This window comes from Anolis sagrei, chromosome X, assembly GCF_037176765.1.
Source record: "Anolis sagrei isolate rAnoSag1 chromosome X, rAnoSag1.mat, whole genome shotgun sequence".
Lineage (NCBI taxonomy): Eukaryota > Metazoa > Chordata > Lepidosauria > Squamata > Dactyloidae > Anolis > Anolis sagrei.
The window spans coordinates 101,892,563-101,910,724 of NC_090034.1; the positions used below are offsets into that span (position 1 = coordinate 101,892,563).

The 18,162-nt window shown below is 44.5% G+C and overlaps 1 protein-coding gene and 1 long non-coding RNA gene across 2 annotated transcripts; one reads left to right on the forward strand and one right to left on the reverse strand.

Moving 5' to 3' along the window:
* Positions 1-693: 693 nt before the first annotated feature.
* LOC137097969 (nanos homolog 2-like) lies at positions 694-1,316 on the forward strand. Its single transcript, XM_067473483.1, is given in 2 exon segments — positions 694-787; positions 790-1,316. Coding segments are annotated over 2 exon segments (621 nt in total).
* Positions 1,317-10,066: 8,750 nt separating this feature from the next.
* On the reverse strand, positions 10,067-17,629 carry LOC137097970 (uncharacterized). Its single transcript, XR_010910524.1, has 4 exons — positions 17,467-17,629; positions 15,961-15,994; positions 12,526-12,556; positions 10,067-10,221 (listed from the first exon to the last, which is right to left on the reverse strand). It is a non-coding gene; the product is annotated as an uncharacterized lncRNA (long non-coding RNA).
* Between the last annotated feature and the right edge of the window lie 533 nt (positions 17,630-18,162).

An 18,162-nucleotide genomic window follows, 5' to 3' on the forward strand; every position in this document is an offset into this window, starting at 1 on the left:
GAACTGAACCACACTTGGCACACAGAACTCCCATGACCAACAGAAAATGCTAGAAGGATTTGGTAGACATTGACTTTGAGTTTGGGAGTTGTAGTTCACCTACATCCAGAGAGCACTGTGGGCTCAAACAATGATGGATCTGGGTTGTTGTAGGTTTTTTTGGGCTATATGGCCATGTTCTAGAGGCATTCTCTCCTGATGTTTCGCCTGCATCTATGGCAAGGTAGTGAGGGTAATGATGGATCTGAATCAAACTTGAGACAAACACTCAATATGCCCAAATGTGAACACTGGTGGGGTTTGGGGAAAATAGACCTTGACATTTGGGAGTTGTAGTTGCTGTGATTTATAGTTCACCTACAATCAAAGAGCATTGTGAACCCCATCAATGTTAGAATTGGGCCAAACATCCCACGCCCAGAACCCCCATGACCGACAGGAAACACTGTGTTTTCTGATGGTCTTTGGCGATCCCTCTGACACCCCCTCGTGACCCCTCCAGGGGTCCCGACCCTCAGGTTGAGAAACGCTGTCTTAGATGGACAAAACAAACAGAGCCACAATGGCTAACTTTCCCTTAAGGGACAAACTCTGGCATTACCTCCTAAGTGAAAAATATGGAAAAAACCCAACTCTTCCTGTGATGCTAGACACGTGTGGGTTAAATCTAGGGCAAGGAGGGGGGAAATATAGATGGGAGGGTCCAATGTAAAAGGTTTTGGACCCCTCCCCTTATATATAAAGCACAGACTCCGCCCCCAATATGGGGCATTTGGTGTGTGCCCACACATCCTTCCAACATGCTCTCCAGATCAGCCATGCACATGCCACGTTATGCCCCTTCCATGTTCAGGGAGTTCGACAGGTGGAAGGACTATCTGAGCCTTGCAAAGGTGGTTACAGAGATCGTTGAAGAACGTAAGAGGGTCCAGTCTCAGAGTTGGGACATGATGGACTGTGACATGCAGCTAGTCCTCAATGAGGACGACACGGAAACGGCATCGCAGTGGCTCAACGGAAGTGGATCCAGCAGCAAGAGCTCCAAAGGCAGTGCCAATGGCCAGGCTTCCCAAAGCAAGGAGATTTGCAATTTTTGCAAACACAATGGCGAATCCAAGCAGGTCTATTCATCTCACCGGCTGAAGGGAGCAGACGGCGCCGTGGAATGCCCCATCTTGCGCAAATACACCTGTCCGCTCTGCGGTGCCACCGGCAATAAGGCCCATACGTTGAAATACTGCCCACTGAGCCAAGGGAAGCGGTCGCTGTATCGCAAGTGCGGACGCAACTCGGCTGGACGCAAGGTCAAGAGATAAGAAGGTCAGCAAGGAGTCTTCTTCAGGAGGTTTGAGGAGGAAAAGCAAAAGCAAAAGAACATTTCATTTCATAGTTTTTCTTTGACTTTGGAAAAGAACATCATTTGATTTTGAGGATCATGAACACTATTTTTCTGATTTCTTCCCACTTCGTTTCAAGTATGGAGAATGGAAGCCCAATTCTCTTCTTTGTTTGGAAAAACTACATTTGTGACCAGATTTTTTTAATGTATATAGTTGCCTTATATCACATTTCTAGGTAATTATATCATCTTTCTTTACATATGTAATTGCCTTATGTCATATCTTTATATCATGTTTTATATGTGAAGTTACTTTACATGCTTCTTTTATGTATTTATGTGTGCCTTTGTACATATTTAATTGTTTCATGTTTCTTTTATGTATGGTAATTGCCTATATGTGCAATTACATCATGTTCCTTTTACATATATATGTGCTTGATATCATGTCAGGGTTATCATGTGTGTCTCAAGAGGGATGCAGCCTTTGCAGGGAAATATATCTTCTAAATTGCTACTGTCTAGATTCTCGTTTTGTAAACAAAGGAAAAGTTTATATGCTTTTGGAAAGAAAGACACTATTTTTATGTTTATATATTTTGCAAAGGAAAAAAATTGTTTTTTTTTATTGTGGTCTGTTTGCAAGTTGTTCTAAAGTTGGGACTGTTGAGTTTAATAAACAGTTTACAATTTTTGCATCAAAACTATTGATGTTTTCCTTCAATGGGTCTGGATTTTCCTTAAATTGTTTCCATAATAGGTTGGTTATAAGCCTTATCTGGAAGGAGTTCCCAGTAAATTGAGTGAAAAGAGGGCTTCAGAAAAACATTTAGTATCACAAAGAGGAAAAAGGGATAACAACAACAACTTTACTGGTAGAAGCCAGCAAAGGTGGTCCCAGTGGTGATCAGCACACTGGGTGCGGTGCCTCAAGACCTAGGCCTGCACTTAAAAATAATCAGCATTGACAAAATTACCATCTGTCAGCTGTCACCTGACTCGGATCTGCACGCATTATTCGCCAATACATCACATAATAATAATAATAATAATAATAATAATAGCTTTATTTTTATACCTCTCCATCTCCCCGAGGGGACCCAGAGCGGTTCCCAGGTAACATCACAATGCATAGTCCTAGACACTTGGGAAGTGTCCGACATGTGATCCAATACAACAACCAGCATAGTGATCTTGCTTGCTGAGTACTAATCTTGTTGCGTTTCAAATAATAATAATAATAATAATAATAATAATAATAATAATAGCAAAGACTCTGGCACAAGCCAGTCAAGGTGGTCCCAAGGGTGATTGGCACACTGGGTGCAGTGCCTCAAGACCTTGACCTGCACTTAAAAACAACCGGCACTGACAAAATTACCATCTGTCAGCTGCAAAAGGCCACCTGCATGCATTATTCACCAATACATCACACAGTCCTAGACACTTGGGAAGTGTCCGACGTGTGATCCAATACAACAACCAGCATAGTGATCTTGTTTGCTGTGTACTAATCTTGTTATGTATCTAATAATAATAATAGAATAATAATAATAATAATAATAATAATAATGGGAGCCCCCGGTGGCGCAGTGGGTTAAACCCCTGTGCCGGCAGGACTGAAGACCGATAGGTCACAGGTTCGAATCCGGGGAGAGCGAGGATGAGCTCCCTCTATCAGCTCCAGCTCCTCATGCGGGGACATGAGAGAAGCCTCCCACAAGGATGGTAAAAATAATAATAATGGGAGCCCCCAGTGGCACAGTGGGTTAAACCCCCGTGCCGGCAGGACTGAAGACCGCTAGGTCACAGGTTCGAATCCGGGGAGAGCGCGGATGAGCTCCCTCTATCAGCTCCAGCTCCTCATTCGGGGACATGAGAGAAGCCTCCCACAAGGATGGTAAAAATAATAATAATGGGAGCCCCCGGTGGCGCAGTGGGTTAAACCCCTGTACCGGCAGGACTGAAGACCGCTAGGTCACAGGTTCGAATCCGGGGAGAGCGCAGATGAGCTCCCTCTATCAGCTCCAGCTCCTCATCCGGGGACATGAGAGAAGCCTCCCACAAGGAGGGTAAAAATATCAAAACATCTGGGTGACCCCTGGGCAACGTCCTCACAGATGGCCAATTCTCTCACACTATATGCAACTTGCAGTTTCTCAAGTTGCTCCTGACATGACCATAATAATAATAATAATAATAATAATAATAATAATAATAATAATACTGTAATGATGATGAAGATGCAGAGGGATGCAAAATGTAGTGCTGACCATCCAAAAAGGAATTCTGCCCCAAAGGTACGTTTTCCTCCAGTCTGCAAATTTCTAGCGTTTACATAACTTTTGTTTTCAAAGCAGCGAAAGTGACCAGAGCAAATGCAAAAACACAAGACAGAAGAGATCAAAGTGTGAACAATTTTCAGTTTCACTCTCTGCAGTGCTAGACATTTGGGGAACGAAATACAATTTTAGGGACAGAATGTCTTCTTTGGGGGAGAAATGACCTCAATTCCATGTTGTGTTGTCAAAGGCTTTCATGGCCGGAATCTCTGGGTTGCTGTGAGTTTTCTGGGCTGTATGGCCATGACCTCAGTTCCACCTTTTGCACACACTTTGCACATTATCTAGTTGAGATGCAATCGAGGTTTAGCTTAGCTGCAGAAAATTCCAGGTTGGGAATGAAGGGAAACTGTCGAACTACAAGTCCTAGGATTCAATTTCATGGAGCACGCCAAACTCAAGTGGTATGAAACTGCATCAATTCCTCAGTGTAGATGCCCTCCTAATGCAGCACATCGCGATGCAAGATTGAAGCTGACTTACTGAGTGCAAGAGCTACGTTTTTGGAGTCATTGTTTGGAGAGGAGTAGAATTTTGTATCAATTTCCAGGCTCCGACTTGTCTTCTCCAAAAACGCCCTCCTTGGCTCGAATGGTAAACAGAGAGCAGGGATCAATAGAAAAGATATGGAAAAGACAAGTCTTCTCTCCCCCATGTTATACTTTGGAGCTGAAGAAACCAAAGAAAAAATGGTTAAGTCAACAGGGAACACGACATTTTAAAAAACATCAACGTTTGCAAAACCAGGGCCAAGAGATAAGAATCTTTCCTCCCCAATTTGAACTATCCAGACCTGTCATTTATGTGCAAACCTCCCTTGATACTGGAAGCATTATTGAATGGGTTAAAACATAGGCAGCCAGGGCAAAAGTTCATTCCACCCCATATATCATGTTTGAAAAGTGCCCAAAATATCTCTGAACTTCATTAACATGATTAGACGTTACCCAGGAAGAACGACGCACATTCTTGGACTGGGCGCAGCAGTTTGCTTTTGCTTGAGCCCACTGGGAAGTAACCCATTCCCGTTAGCTGAGCATGGAGAGAACTGAATAATAATAATAATAATAATAATAATAATAATAACAAACCTTTATTTGTACCCCGCTACCATCTCCCGAAGGACTCGGTGCGGCTTACAAGAGGCCGAACCCAAATACAACTGAATAGGGGAAATGGAACATTTTAAAACTGGGGTGACAGGCAGGTAATGGTAATGGGGACTATACTGGTCAAACTGGGAACGTTTAGGGCCTACAGATTCCATGTTTACAGAGCAGGAGGTGTCATGATGATCATGATTCTGTAGCTTGTGAAACCATGACTCTATGACTTTTGGGACCATGAGCCAATGTTCTATGACTTCTGGGACCAAATTTATACGTATGACTTTTGGGACTAAGATCTGATGATTCGATAATTTTTGGGACCATTCGTGGGACATCTGGCTAGTATTCCAGGACAGTAAATATCACTTACAGTAGTTTTTTTCCAACCTGGAGGTGGGTTGCAAGGCGGTTTCAGAGGGGTCACCAAAGGCCATCAGGAAACACATATTTCTCATGGTGTTAGAAACTCCTTTGGCCAAGAAGGCTGAAGATCTCTCTGCCTGTCCTTCTCTTCCTTTTTGGAAACAGATGGCAAATCCAACAGCCCTCCTCCGCTGTGAGTGGTAGGGGAGGGCTGTTTCTGAGACTCCCAAGTGAGGAGGGGAGAGCAGGCATGTTCAGCGCATTGCAGCATGGTGCACATCCGGGGATGAGGGAGAGCATGCACCACCAAGTCCCTTCAAGGCATGGGGGTTGTGTGTGCGAAGTTTGGCCCAATTCTATCATGGGGTTCAGAATGCTCTTTGATTGTAGGTGAACTATAAATCCCAGCAACTACAATTCCTAAATGTCAAAGTCTATTTTCCCCAAACTCCACCAGTGTTCACATTTGGGCATATTGAGTATTCACTCTGAGTTTGGTCCAGATCCATCATTGTTTGAGTTCACAGTGCTCTGGATGCAGGCGAACTATAACTCCAAAACAGAAGGTCCTGACCTGAAGCAATCATGGCCAGCTAACACCTTCCAACAAAGGATTCCCCCAGGCAGGATGCAGCCGTGACTTGAAGCTGCAAGGCTATTAAATGCTAATCAAGGTGGCCACCTTCAATATTCAAACTTGCCACAAACAGACAAGAGTTCTTTCTCTCGCCCTGGACATCATCTTACAGATATATAAACTTCACCAACAGACCTCACAACCTCTGAGGATGCCTGCCATAGATGCAGGCAAAACATCAGGAGGGAATGCTCCTGGAACATGGCCATACATTCCAGAAAACACACAACAACCCAGTGATTCCGGCCATGAAAGGCTTCGACAATATATTGAATATGAAAGAGCTTGTGAGACTACAAAACCCATAATTAGCATCAAGCCATGGCTGTTAAAGTGGTGTTAAACTGCGTTAATTCTATACTGTATACACCAGGGGTCCTCAAACTAAGGCCTGGGGGCCGGATTCGGCCCGCCAAGGTCATTTACCTGGCCCTCGCTCAGGGTCAACCTATGTCTGAAACAACTTGAAAGCACACAACAACAACAATCCTATCCCATCAGCCAAAAGAAGGCCCACGCTTGCCATTGAAATACTAATAAGTTTATATTTGTTAAAGTTGTTCTTCATTTTAATTATTGTATTTTTTTTGCACTATAAATATTATATGTGCAATGTGCATAGGAATTCTTTTTTTTCAATTTATAATCTGGTCCTCCAACAGACTGTGACCTGGCCCCCTGTTTAAAAAGTTTGAGGACCCCTGGTATACACTGTAGACTTAATGCAGTTTAACACCACTTTGACAAATGCATACGTTTTCCCACTGCCAAGCAGCCAGAAAGAGAAATGTAGCCATCCTATTAATGTAACCTTCTTGGATATTTCTTTTTCCTGGAAAAATCCTTTCCGGTTTATACTGCCGTGACTCAGCGCTATGCAGTCCTGGGATTTGCAGTTTGGCGAGGCACAAACTTTCTTTGGTTTTGGGAAAAAAGTATAGTGGGTTGTTGTAGATTTTTTTTTGCTATATGGCCATGTTCTAGAGACATTCTCTCCTGACATTTCGCCTGCATCTTTGGCAAGCATCCTCAGGCGAAATGTCTGGAGAGAATGCCTCTAGAACATGGCCATATTGCCCGAAAAAACCTATAGCAACCCAGTGATTCCAGCCATGAAAGCCTTTGACAATACAAAAAAAGTACAACTCCTAGGACCACATATCATTGAGCCATGGAGGTTCAAGTGGTGGCAAAGTGCATTCGTGCCACAGTACATGAAACCACTTAAAAACCAAAGATGTTCTAGCACAGGCATGGGCAAACTTGATTTACCTGGATTTCAGTAAGGCCTTCGACAAGGTCCCCCATGACCTTCTGGCAAACAAACTAGTCCAATGTAGGTTAGGTAAAATTACGGTGAGGTGGATCTGCAATTGGTTAAACGGTGATTCTCCCCAAGGCTTCCTCTTCTTCATCCTGGAAAGAAGTGACGAGCGGAGTGCCATCAGCAGGCTTCCCTCCTGAGCCCAGTCCCGTTCAACATCTTTATAAATGGAGTGGTTCTCAACCTGGGGTCCCAAGATGTTTCTGGCCTACAACTCCCAGAAATCCCTGAGAACTACTGACTTAGATGAAGGGTTGGAAGGCAGGATCAACAAGTTTGCAGACGACACCAAATTGGGAGGGAGAGCCAATACTCCAGAGGACAGGAGCAGGATTCAAAACGATCTTGACAGATTAGAGAGATGATTGGCCAAAACTAACAAAATGAAGTTCAGCAGGGACAAATGCAATATACTCCACTTAGGCAGAAAAAACGAAATGCAAAGAGACAGAATGGGGGAGAGCAGTATGTGTGAAAAGGATCTTGGAGTCCTCGTAGACAACAAGTTAAACATGAGCCAACAATATGATGCGGCGGCAAAAAAAGCCAATGGGATTTTGGCCTGCATCAATAGGAGCCTTGTGTCTAGAATAGATCCAGGGAAGTCATGTTCCCCATGCTCTATTCTGCCTTGATTAGACCACACCTGGAATACTGTGTCCAATTCTAGGCAACACAATTCAAGAGAGATATTGACAAGCTGGAATGTGTCCAGAGGAGGGCGACTAAAATGATCAAGGGTCTGGAGAACAAGCCCTATGAGGAGCGGCTTAAAGAGCTGGGCATGTTTAGCCTGAAGAAGAGAAGGCTGAGAGAAGACATGATAGCCATGTATAAATATGTGAGAGGAAGTCACAGGGAAGAGGGAGCGAGCTTGTTTTCTGCTGCCCTGGAGACTAGGACACAGAACAATGGCTTCAAACTACAAGAAAGGAGATTCCATCTGAACATTAGGAAGAACTCCTGACTGTGAAAGCCGTTCAGCAGTGGAACTCTCTGCCCCGGAGTGTGGTGGAGGCTCCTTCTTTGGAAGCTTTTAAACTGGATGGCCATCGGTCGAGGGTGGTTTGAATGCAATTTTCCTGCTTCTTGGAAGAAAGGGGTTGGACTGGATGGCCCATGAGGTCTCTTCCAACTCTATGATTCTATGAAACTTCGGTCATCCGGGTGTTTTGGACTTCAACTCCCACAATTCTTAACAGCCAGTAAGTTGGACCAGAGCCATTGAGAGCTTTATAGGACAAAGCCACCACTTTGAATTATGCTCGGTAGCAGATTGGCAGCCATTGGAGCTGACGCAACAGGGGACTTGTATGCTCCGTGTACATTGCTCCAGTGAGCAACCTGATTGCCACTCGTTGGACTATTTGAAGCTTCTGAACAGTCTTCAAAGTCAGCCCCATGTAGAGTGCATTGCAGTAGTCTATTCAAGATGCAACCAGAGCATGAACTACCATGGCCAAGTCTGATTTCCCAAGGTACAAGCACAACTGGAACACAAGTTTGAATTGTGCAAAAGCTCCCCTGGGCACTGCTGAAGCCTGGGTTTCCAGACTCAACGACAAATCCAGGATCACTCCCAAGCTGCGAACCTGCGTTTTCAGGAAGAGTGTACCCAGCATTTCTCAACCTGGGGGTCGGGACCCCTGGGGGGGGGGTTGCGAGGGGGTGTCAGAGGGGTTGCCAAAAACCATAAAAAACAGTATTTTCTGTTGCTCCTGGGGATTCTGTGTGGGCAGTTTGGCCTGATTCTATCATTGGTGGGGTTCAGAATTCTCTTTGATTGTAGGTGAACTATAAATCCCAGCAACTACAACTCCTAAATGTCAAGATCTATTTTCCCCAAACTCCACCAGTGTTCACATTTGTGCATTTTGAGTATTCATGCCGAGTTTGGTCCAGATCCATCATTGTTTGAGTCCACAGTGTTTTCTGGATGCCAGCAAACTAGAAATCCCAGAAATTACAACTCTCTAATGTCAAGATTTTCCGCAAACTTCACCAGGCATATTGAGGATTCGTGCCAAGTTTGGTCCAGATGCATCATTGTTTGAGTCCACAGTGCTCTCTGGATGTAGGTGAACTACAACTCCCAAACTCAAGGTCAACTCCCACCAAACCTTTCCAGTATTTTCTGTTCATCATGGGAGTTCTGTGTGTGCCAAGTTTGGTTCAATTCCATTATTGGTGGAGTTCAGAGTGCTCTTTGATTGTAGGTGAACTATAAATCCCAACAACTACAACTCCCAAATGTCAAGGTCTATTTTCCCCAAACTCCACCAGAGTTCACATTTTGGTATATTGAGCATTCGTGCCAAGTTTGATCCAGATCCAGTCCACAGTGTTCTCTGGATGTAGGTGAACTACAACTTCCAAACTCAAGGTAAACGCCCACCAAACCTTTCCAGCATTTTCTGTTCATCATGGTGTGATGCCAAGTTTGGTTCAATTCCATCATTGGTGGAGTTCAGAATGCTCTTTGATTGTAGGTGAACTATACATCCCAGCAACTACAACTCCCAAATGACAAAATCAACCCGGCCAACCTCACCACTAATCAAATTGGGGCGTATCGGGTATTTGTGCCAAATTTGGTCCAGTGAATGAAAATACATCCTGCATATCAGATATTTATATCACAATTCACAACAGTTATGAAATAGCAATGAAAATAATTTTGTGGTTGGGGGTCACCACAACATGCGGAATTGTATTAAGGGGTCACGGCATTAGAAAGGTTGAGAAGAACTGGTGTAACCCTTTCCAGCACAGGCGGTAACCCTATACCTTGTTCGGCCTTTCGACTGACCAGGAGTACCTCTGTCTTGTCTGGATTCGATTTCAATTACATCGCCCTCATCCAGATCGTCACAGCTGCCAAGCACCGGTTCAGGACCTGAATATGCAATATGAAAGGATTCCAGATCTTTTAAAAACTGGATAGCAAAAGGATTCTGGAGAAGGCAAAAGGGGCATTTATTCCAGATGCTGAAGCTTGGTGCTCTAGAGATCCCGAAGGCACTATTTTCCTCCAAAGGAGTGCTATTGATCTCTCATTTCATGGTTTCGATCCACTTTGCAGCGGGGTCGGCTCTATATTTTCTTTTCTAGGAAGGGAGAAATGAAAAGGAAGAGATAAACATCAAAGATGGAAGAATCCCATCCTTACATTCCTTTTCTATCTGTTGCACCCGAGGGAGGAGAATTCGTACTTGTTAAGATTGGATCTACACTGTCATATAACTCAGTTTGAGACTGTGTTATATGGTCAGATGTTTTGGACTTCAACTCCCATCATTCCGAACAGCCTCGGGCCCTTTCCTTTTCCCCCTCAGCCGCTTAAGTGGCTGAGGGGGAAAAGGAAGGGGCCTGAGGCTGTTCGGAATGATGGGAGTTGAAGTCCAACACATTTTGAAGTTTGCCCATGCCTGGTGTAGACCCATATAATGCTGCTCAATGCCACTAAACTTCATTATATGGGCCTATATGGTAAAGGTTTTCCCCTGACGTTAAGTCCAGTCGTGTCCGACTCTGGGGTTTGGCGCTCATCTCCATTTCTAAGCCAAAGAGCCGGCATTGTCCATAGACACCTCCAAGGTCATGTGGCCGGCATGACTGCATGGAGCGCCATTACCTTTCCACCTATTGATCCACTCACATTTGCATTTTTTCGAACTGCTAGGTTGGCAGAAGCTGGGGCTGACAGCGGAAGCTTACGCAGCTCCCTGGATTTGAACCTGAGACCTTTCGATCAACAAGTTTAGCAGGTCAAGGTTTAACCCACTGCGCCCACTCCTATATGGGCCTATACTGACTGTATAATATACTTTCAGCCCCAAAGTAGGTCCACCCAGAAGTAATAGGAACCTCAAAAGTCATGGACCGCTTTCACATTGTAGTTTGTTGGGTCACTAGAACTCTCTGGCTGAGATGTATACCTACTTTATGGAGCCACACATCCCAAGATCCCATAGGATGTTAAAGTGGGATCATAAGTTGCATCTGCACTGCATAATTAATACAATTTGACACCACCAGAACTGCCCTGGTGCAATGCTATGGAATCCTGGGATTTGTAGTTTGGTGTGGCACCAGCAGAGAAAAAAAAAAAGGAAGATGTTGTGAAACTTCAGTTCCCACATTCGCGTAGCATGTGAACTGTTCAGCAGTGGAATGCTCTGCCCCGGAGTGTGGTGGAAACTCCTTCTTTGAAACAGAAGCTGGATGGCCATCTGTCGGGGTGCTTTAAATGCGGTTTTCCTGCTTCTTGGCAGAATGGGGTTGGACTGTATGGACCATGAGGTCTCTTCATAGAATCCTAGAGTTGGAAGAGACTTGATGTGCCAACCATTCCAACCCCTTGCCAAGAATCAGGAAAATTGCATTCAAAGCATCCCCGACAGATGGCCATCCAGCCTCTGCTTAAAAGCATCCAAAGAAGGAGCATCATAGAATCATAGAATCCTAGAGTTGGAAGAGACCTCATGCACCATCCAGTCCAACCCCTTGCCGAGAAGCAGGAAAATTGCATTCAAAGCACTCCTGACAGATAGCCATCCAGCCTCTGTTTAAAAGCTTCCAAAGAAGGAGCCTCCACCACACTCCGGGGTAGAGAGTTCCACTGCTGAACGGCTCTCACAGTCAGGAAGTTCTTTTTCATGTTCAGATGGAATCTATTTTCTTGTAGTGTGAAGCCATTTCTCCATTGCGTCCTAGTCTCCAGGGCAGCAGAAAACAAGCTTGCTTCCTCCTCCTTATGAGTTCCTCTCACGTATTTATACATGGCTATCATGTCTCCTTCTCTTCTTCAGGCTAAACATGCCCAGCCCTTTAAGCCGCTCCTCATAGGGCTTGTTCTCCAGACCCTTGATCATTTTAGTCACCCTCCTCTGGACACATTCCAGCTTGTCAATATCTCTTCCAACTCTATGATTCTATGATTGTAACTATATTGTCATGTCTCCTTCTCTTCTTTGGGTTAAACATGCCCAGCCCTTTAAGCCGCTCCTCATAGGGCTTGTTCTCCAGACCCTTGATCATTTTAGTCGCCCTCCTCTGGACACATTCCAGCTTGTCAATATCTCTTCCAACTCTAGGATTCTATGATTGTAACTATATTGTTTGTATGTGTGTCGCACAAATGGAGTTGGAAACCTCCGAGTCTTTGTGAAATAGGTAATAAATATAATATTTTTAAAAACAGAAATGAAAGGTGTTCATGAAATATGTCATGTTCCCACATATTCCGTTATTACAATTTGCATATGTGTATCTCTTATACGGGGTTGGTTTTCACCTTTGTTTTGGTAGCAAAACTAAATGTGTTGCAAAATGTGTCACTAACACAAAACGTTTGGAAAGTCCTGCTATATTGGATGCAGAGAAGAGCAAATTATATGGCAGCTGCTTACTTTTTGTTCTCTCCTTGGCAGGTACAGGCACCTGTAAACAAACAGCCAGAGAGGACAGAAGTCAGAAAGTATACTTTTTTGCTGTATTTTTGGTGTATTCTTCCCAACGTCAACATCCAGAAATGCCACCTTGCTCGTATATGTGTGCAAAGACACATGCTCTGTGCTTTCGGACACGAAAACATGGCCACAATATATCAGAACGTCACTAAGACCGAAAAAGTTATTCCTAGGGAAGAGCACAGAAACTAGGAGAGTCTGCAGCAGTTTGTTATTGCCTTAGTCTCTTGGAAAGGGCAAAGATGGGTTTTGGATCCCATCTGGAGCCAAGCTATCAATTGAATAAATACAGAAATATTCATTATTATGAAAGGTAAACATTGAACAGGACAAAGGTGTGCATTTAATGAATAATATGTAAATAAATACCTTTGCAGAAGCATACGAGAAGCTCGGCCTGTCATTAAACATCGAGAAAACTCAAGTGCTCTTCCAGCCAATCCCTCTCCAATGCCAGAGATACAGCTTAATGGTGTAACACTAGAAAATGTTGACCATTTCTGCTCCCTTGGCAGCCACTTCTCCACAAAAGTCAGCATTGACACTGAAATTCAACACCGCCTGAGCTCTGCGAGTGCAGCATTTTTCCGAATGAAGTAGAGCGTGTTTGAGGACCGAGACATCCATAGGGAGACCAAGGGGCTTGTTTATAAAGCTATTGTCCTCCCAACCCTGCTCTACGCCTGCGAGACGTGGACTGTCTACAGACGTCACATACAACTTCTGGAACAATTCCATCAGCGCTGCCTTCGGGAAATCCTGCAAATCTCTTGGGAAGACAAGTGGACAAATGTCAGCGGGCTGGAAGAAGCAAAGACCACAAGCATTGAAGCTCCTCTGCCATCAACTTCGCTGGACCGGCCACATTGTCCGGATGCTCTACTACCGTCTCCCAAAGCAGTTGCTCTACTCCAAACTCAAGAACGGAAACCGGAATGTTGGAAGACAGGAAAAGAGGTTTAAAGATGGGCTCAAAGCCAACCTTAAAAACTCTGGCATAGACACTGAGAATTGGGAAGCCCTGGCCCTTGAGCGCTCCAGCTGGAGGTCGGCTGTGACCAGCAGTGCTGTAGAATTTGAAGAGGCACGAATAGGTGAAAGAGAGAAATGTGCCAAGAGGAAGGCGTGTCAAGCCAACCCCGACCGGGACTGCCTTCCATCTGGAAACTGATGCCCTCACTGTGGGAGAAGATGCAGATCAAGAATAGGGCTCCACAGCCACCTACGGACCAACTCCCAGGATACTATTCTTGGAGGACCATCATCCTCAGACTACGAAAGATCGCCTAAGTAAGTAACATAAATAAATACTCTGCCCTCTCCTCTCTCGTCCGCTCATACTGCAGGTGCATCTAATGCATATGGAATCCTGAAAGTTGTGGTTTTAGCCTTCTCTGCCTTACCAAACTACAACTCCCAGGACTCTATAGCATTGAGCTGAAAGTGGTACCAAGCTGCATTCATTCTGCAGTGTAGATATGCCCTCCGAGTTAGTGGAGCGCAAATGAATTCAGGTTGCAGCAACGGAAATAAATGGGGGACAAAGGTGGGAGGAGGAGAAAAACCTGGGACGTTCTAAAAGCAGCTGGAAAAAATGGGACAGCAATGGAATAATGAGGACTAAATCTCTGCCAAATTAGAGCAGTTTAATGGTGTGGCGCTGACTGAGATATTCAAAAGCTTCAGACAAGATGCTCATTGTTTTGGCTCATGTCGCTAGGCAGCTTTCCTTTGACTCCAGGGAGTTTTTACAGACACATATGTCTCCTTCTCTCTCCGTGTCTGTGCTCAGCACATGTTAACCCATGCATAAAGAAAGGAAGATCTTCAAGTCGCATGCAACTTCCCTTCCTCCCCTGAAGGCCTGGGTTGTGTTTACGGAAGCCGTGTCAGCCTGCATTAGATCCCCCAAACTAGGTCTTTTGAGGAGAAAACATTTTATAGCATTGCTGTTGAACTGTTTTAGAAATTAGGACGTAAGGTTTTTCAGGCATCAGTTAATTTTTCCATCTTTTGCGAAGGAATCCCATTGAAACAAAAGGGAACTCTGCACATGCCCTTGGAAATCAGGGATCAGGTTTGCTCTGAGAAGATTGGAGGAATTTTCCCCATTGCTTAACAAGTCTGTTCTCACCACAATATTGAGGGGAAAGGAAAGAAGGAAGGAAGAGAAAGGGAAGGTGAAAAGTATGAGAAAAGTAATGAGAGAAAAAGAGAAAAACAGGAAGAAATAAGGGAGGGAAAGAAAGAAAAAGAAGGGAAGGAAAGGGAGGGAGGAAGGAAGGAAAATGAAGGAAGAGAAAGGAAAGATGGAAGGAAGAGAAAGGAAAGGTGAAAAGTATGAGAAAAGGAAAGAGAAAGACAGGAAGAAGAAAGGGAGGGAAAGAAAGAAAAAGGGAAGGAAAAAAAGGAATGAAGGAAGGAAAACGAAGGAAGAGCTAAGGAAGGTGAAAGGGAAGAGAAAGGAGAAGAGAGAGAGAGAAAGACAGGAAGAAGTAAGGGAAGGAAAGAGAGAAGGGAAGGTAAAGAAGGGAAGGAAGAAAGACAGGGTGAAGAAAGGAAAACAAAGGAAGAGAAAGGGAAGATGGAAGGAAGAAAAAGGGAAGGTGGAAGGTATGAGAAACAGAAGACAGAGAAAGAGAAAGACGAGAAGAAGTAAAGGAAGGAAGGAAAGAGAGAAGGGAAGGTAAAGAAGGGAAGAAAGAAAGAAAGAAAGGATGAAGAAAGAGGAAAACAGGAAGAGAAAGGAAATATGGAAGGAAGAGAAAGGAAGGTGAAAGTATTGGAAAAGAGAGAAAGAGAAAGACGGGAAGAAGTAACAGAAGGAAAGAGAAAGAAGGGAAGAGGAGGGAGGAAAGAAACAAAGAAAGAAAGGATGAAGAAAGAGGAAAACGAAGGAAGAGAAAGATGGAAGGAAGAGAAAGGGAAGGAGAGAAAGAGAAATAAGGAAAGAGAAAAGGAGGGATGAAAGAAGGGATGAAGAAAGGGATAGAAGAAAAAAAGAAGAAAACACCAAGAAAGGAAGAGAAAGGAAAGAAGGGACAAGAAAAAAGGGAGGAAGGGAAGGGGAAAAAAAGATAAAGAAGAGAGGGAATAAAAAGAACGGGAAGAGAAGAAAAAAGGAAGAAAGAAGAGGAGGAAAAACATATGAGGGAAAGCAAGGAAGAAAAGAGCAAGGAAAGAAAGAAAGAGCCACCTATATCCAGGCAATGCTGGTTTGAAATAAAACCCTCACCCAGTATGAAATGGTTATTTGGGAGAATAATTTCAAAACAGATTGAAAATAGTCATAACACAAATAGCAAATGGCGTCATGGAGAATTCTTGTGTTTCGCACTCGTGCGGTCGCAAGCCAAAGGGTTTGGGGTGACTTACACAGCTGTTCTTCCAGAACGTAAATATCATCTTGCTGGAAGGAAAAGAGAGAGAAAGAAAGATGTTATTCGGGTAATTATAGACACTGGCATTTCCTAAACACCTTGGCAGAGAAGGCGCCCATCTGGAGGAAAGGGCTGGTTTCGGCTAGCAAGGGGGAGCCAGGCCATTTCTTCATGTTTTCTCACCCAAATGCCTGCAAATCCATTTTTTAAAGTCTGTTTTAAAAGGCAGCATATTTGGGCTCCCTGGTGGGTCTTTTTCCTCGCCAGATTGAAAACTAGGGGAAACTGAGTCGCTCGTAGTTTGGTAGACGATGACACTTCGGCCATTGTTCACCTTTTTACCTTTTTTGCACAGGAAGAAATGCCTGGTGCAATTACTTCTGTTGCAACACCACTGAAAATACAGGAGTCCTTTCATAGAACCCTAGAGTTGGAAGAGACCCCAAAGGCCATCTAGTCCAACCCCCTTTGGTCAGACAGGAAGGCATCATCCAAGTCCTCCTGACAGATGGCCAGCCACTCTCTAGTGAATCACAGAATCCTACAGTTGGATGAGACTCCAAAGGCCAACTAGTCCAGCCCCCTTTTGCCAGGCAGGAAGGCACCCCCAAGCCCTCCCAACAGATGGCCAGCCCGCCTCTACTGAATCATAGAACCCCGAAACACAAAATCCTAGAGTTGGAAGACACCCCAAGGGCATCTAGTCCAACCCCCTTTTGCCACACAGGAAGGCAACATCCAAGCCCTCCTGACAGATGGCCAGCCAGCCTCTACTGAATCATAGAACCCCGAATCACAAAATCCTAGAGTTGGAAGACACCCCAAGGGCCATCTAGTCCAACTCCCTTTTGCCAGACAGGAAGGTATATACCATCCAAGCCCTCTTGACAGATGGCCAGCCACACTCTAATGAATCACAGAATCCTGAATCACAGAATCCTACAGTTGGATGAGACACCAAAGGCCATCTCATCCAACCTCCTTTTTCTAGGCAGGAAGGCACCATCCAAGCCTTCCTGACAGATGGCCAGCCTGTCTCTACTGAATCATAGAATCCTGAATCACAAAATCCTACAGTTGGAAGAGACCCAAAAGGCCACCTAGATGAACCTCCTTATGCCAGGCAGGAAGACACCACCCAAGCCTTCCTGACAGATGGCCAGCCAGTCTCTACAGAATTGTAGAATCCTGAATCACAGAATCCTAGAGTTGGAAGAGACACCAAAGGCCATCTAGTCCAACCCCCTTTTGCCAGACAGGAAGGGACCACCCAAGCCCTCCTGACAGATGGCTATCCAGTCTCTAGTGAATAATAGAATCCTGAATTGCAGAATCCTACAGTTGGAAGAGACCCCAAGGGCCATCTAATCCAACCCCCTTCTGTCTGATAGGTAGACCCCATCAAAGCCCTCCCAACAGATGGCCATCCTGCCTCTGCTTTTAAAATCTATGAGACAAGGGGACTCCAAGGCCATGTGTTCTACCATCACACGGCCCTTACCAACAGAAAGTTCTTCCTAAACTTTGGGTGGAATCCCTCGTGTGGCATTTGAAGCCATTACTCCCTTAAACCGCATGGAAACGAGCTTCCTCAATGTGACATCCTTCCCAAGATTTAAACATGGCTCTCATGTCCCTCTTCGCTTTCTCTTCTCCAAGCTGAACCCCCCTTATCTCCTTTAAGCCACTCCCCAGAGGGCTCGGCTTCCAAAACCTGAACCATTTTCATCATCCATCTTTGGACATGTTCGAACTTGTCCATCTCCTCCTTGAATTGCTTTTCCCAGACTTGGACAGAGTCTTATTGCAAGCGACTAAAGCGGAATAGAGTGGCTTCAATCTGCCAAGCCTAAGCCAGAGTGCCTCCAAATACCTTTATTTCAGCAATCACGTGGCCTCTTTTCTCTCCAGCATTGTGTTACAATTTATAAATCTTTTTTAAAAAAGATAACTTCAAGGATACTATTACTCTGAGTTTTTTTTTCTCTTTCAAAACCTCTCTAGATCTGACACTAGAGGATTTAGAGTGAATCAACATCTTTATTAATGACTTAGATGAAGGGTTAGAAGGCAGGATCATCAAGTTTGCAGACGACACCAAATTGGGAGGGAGAGCCAAGACTCCAGAGGACGGAGCAGGATTCAAAACGATCTTGACAGATTAGAGAGATGAAGGGCCAAAACTAACAAAATGAAG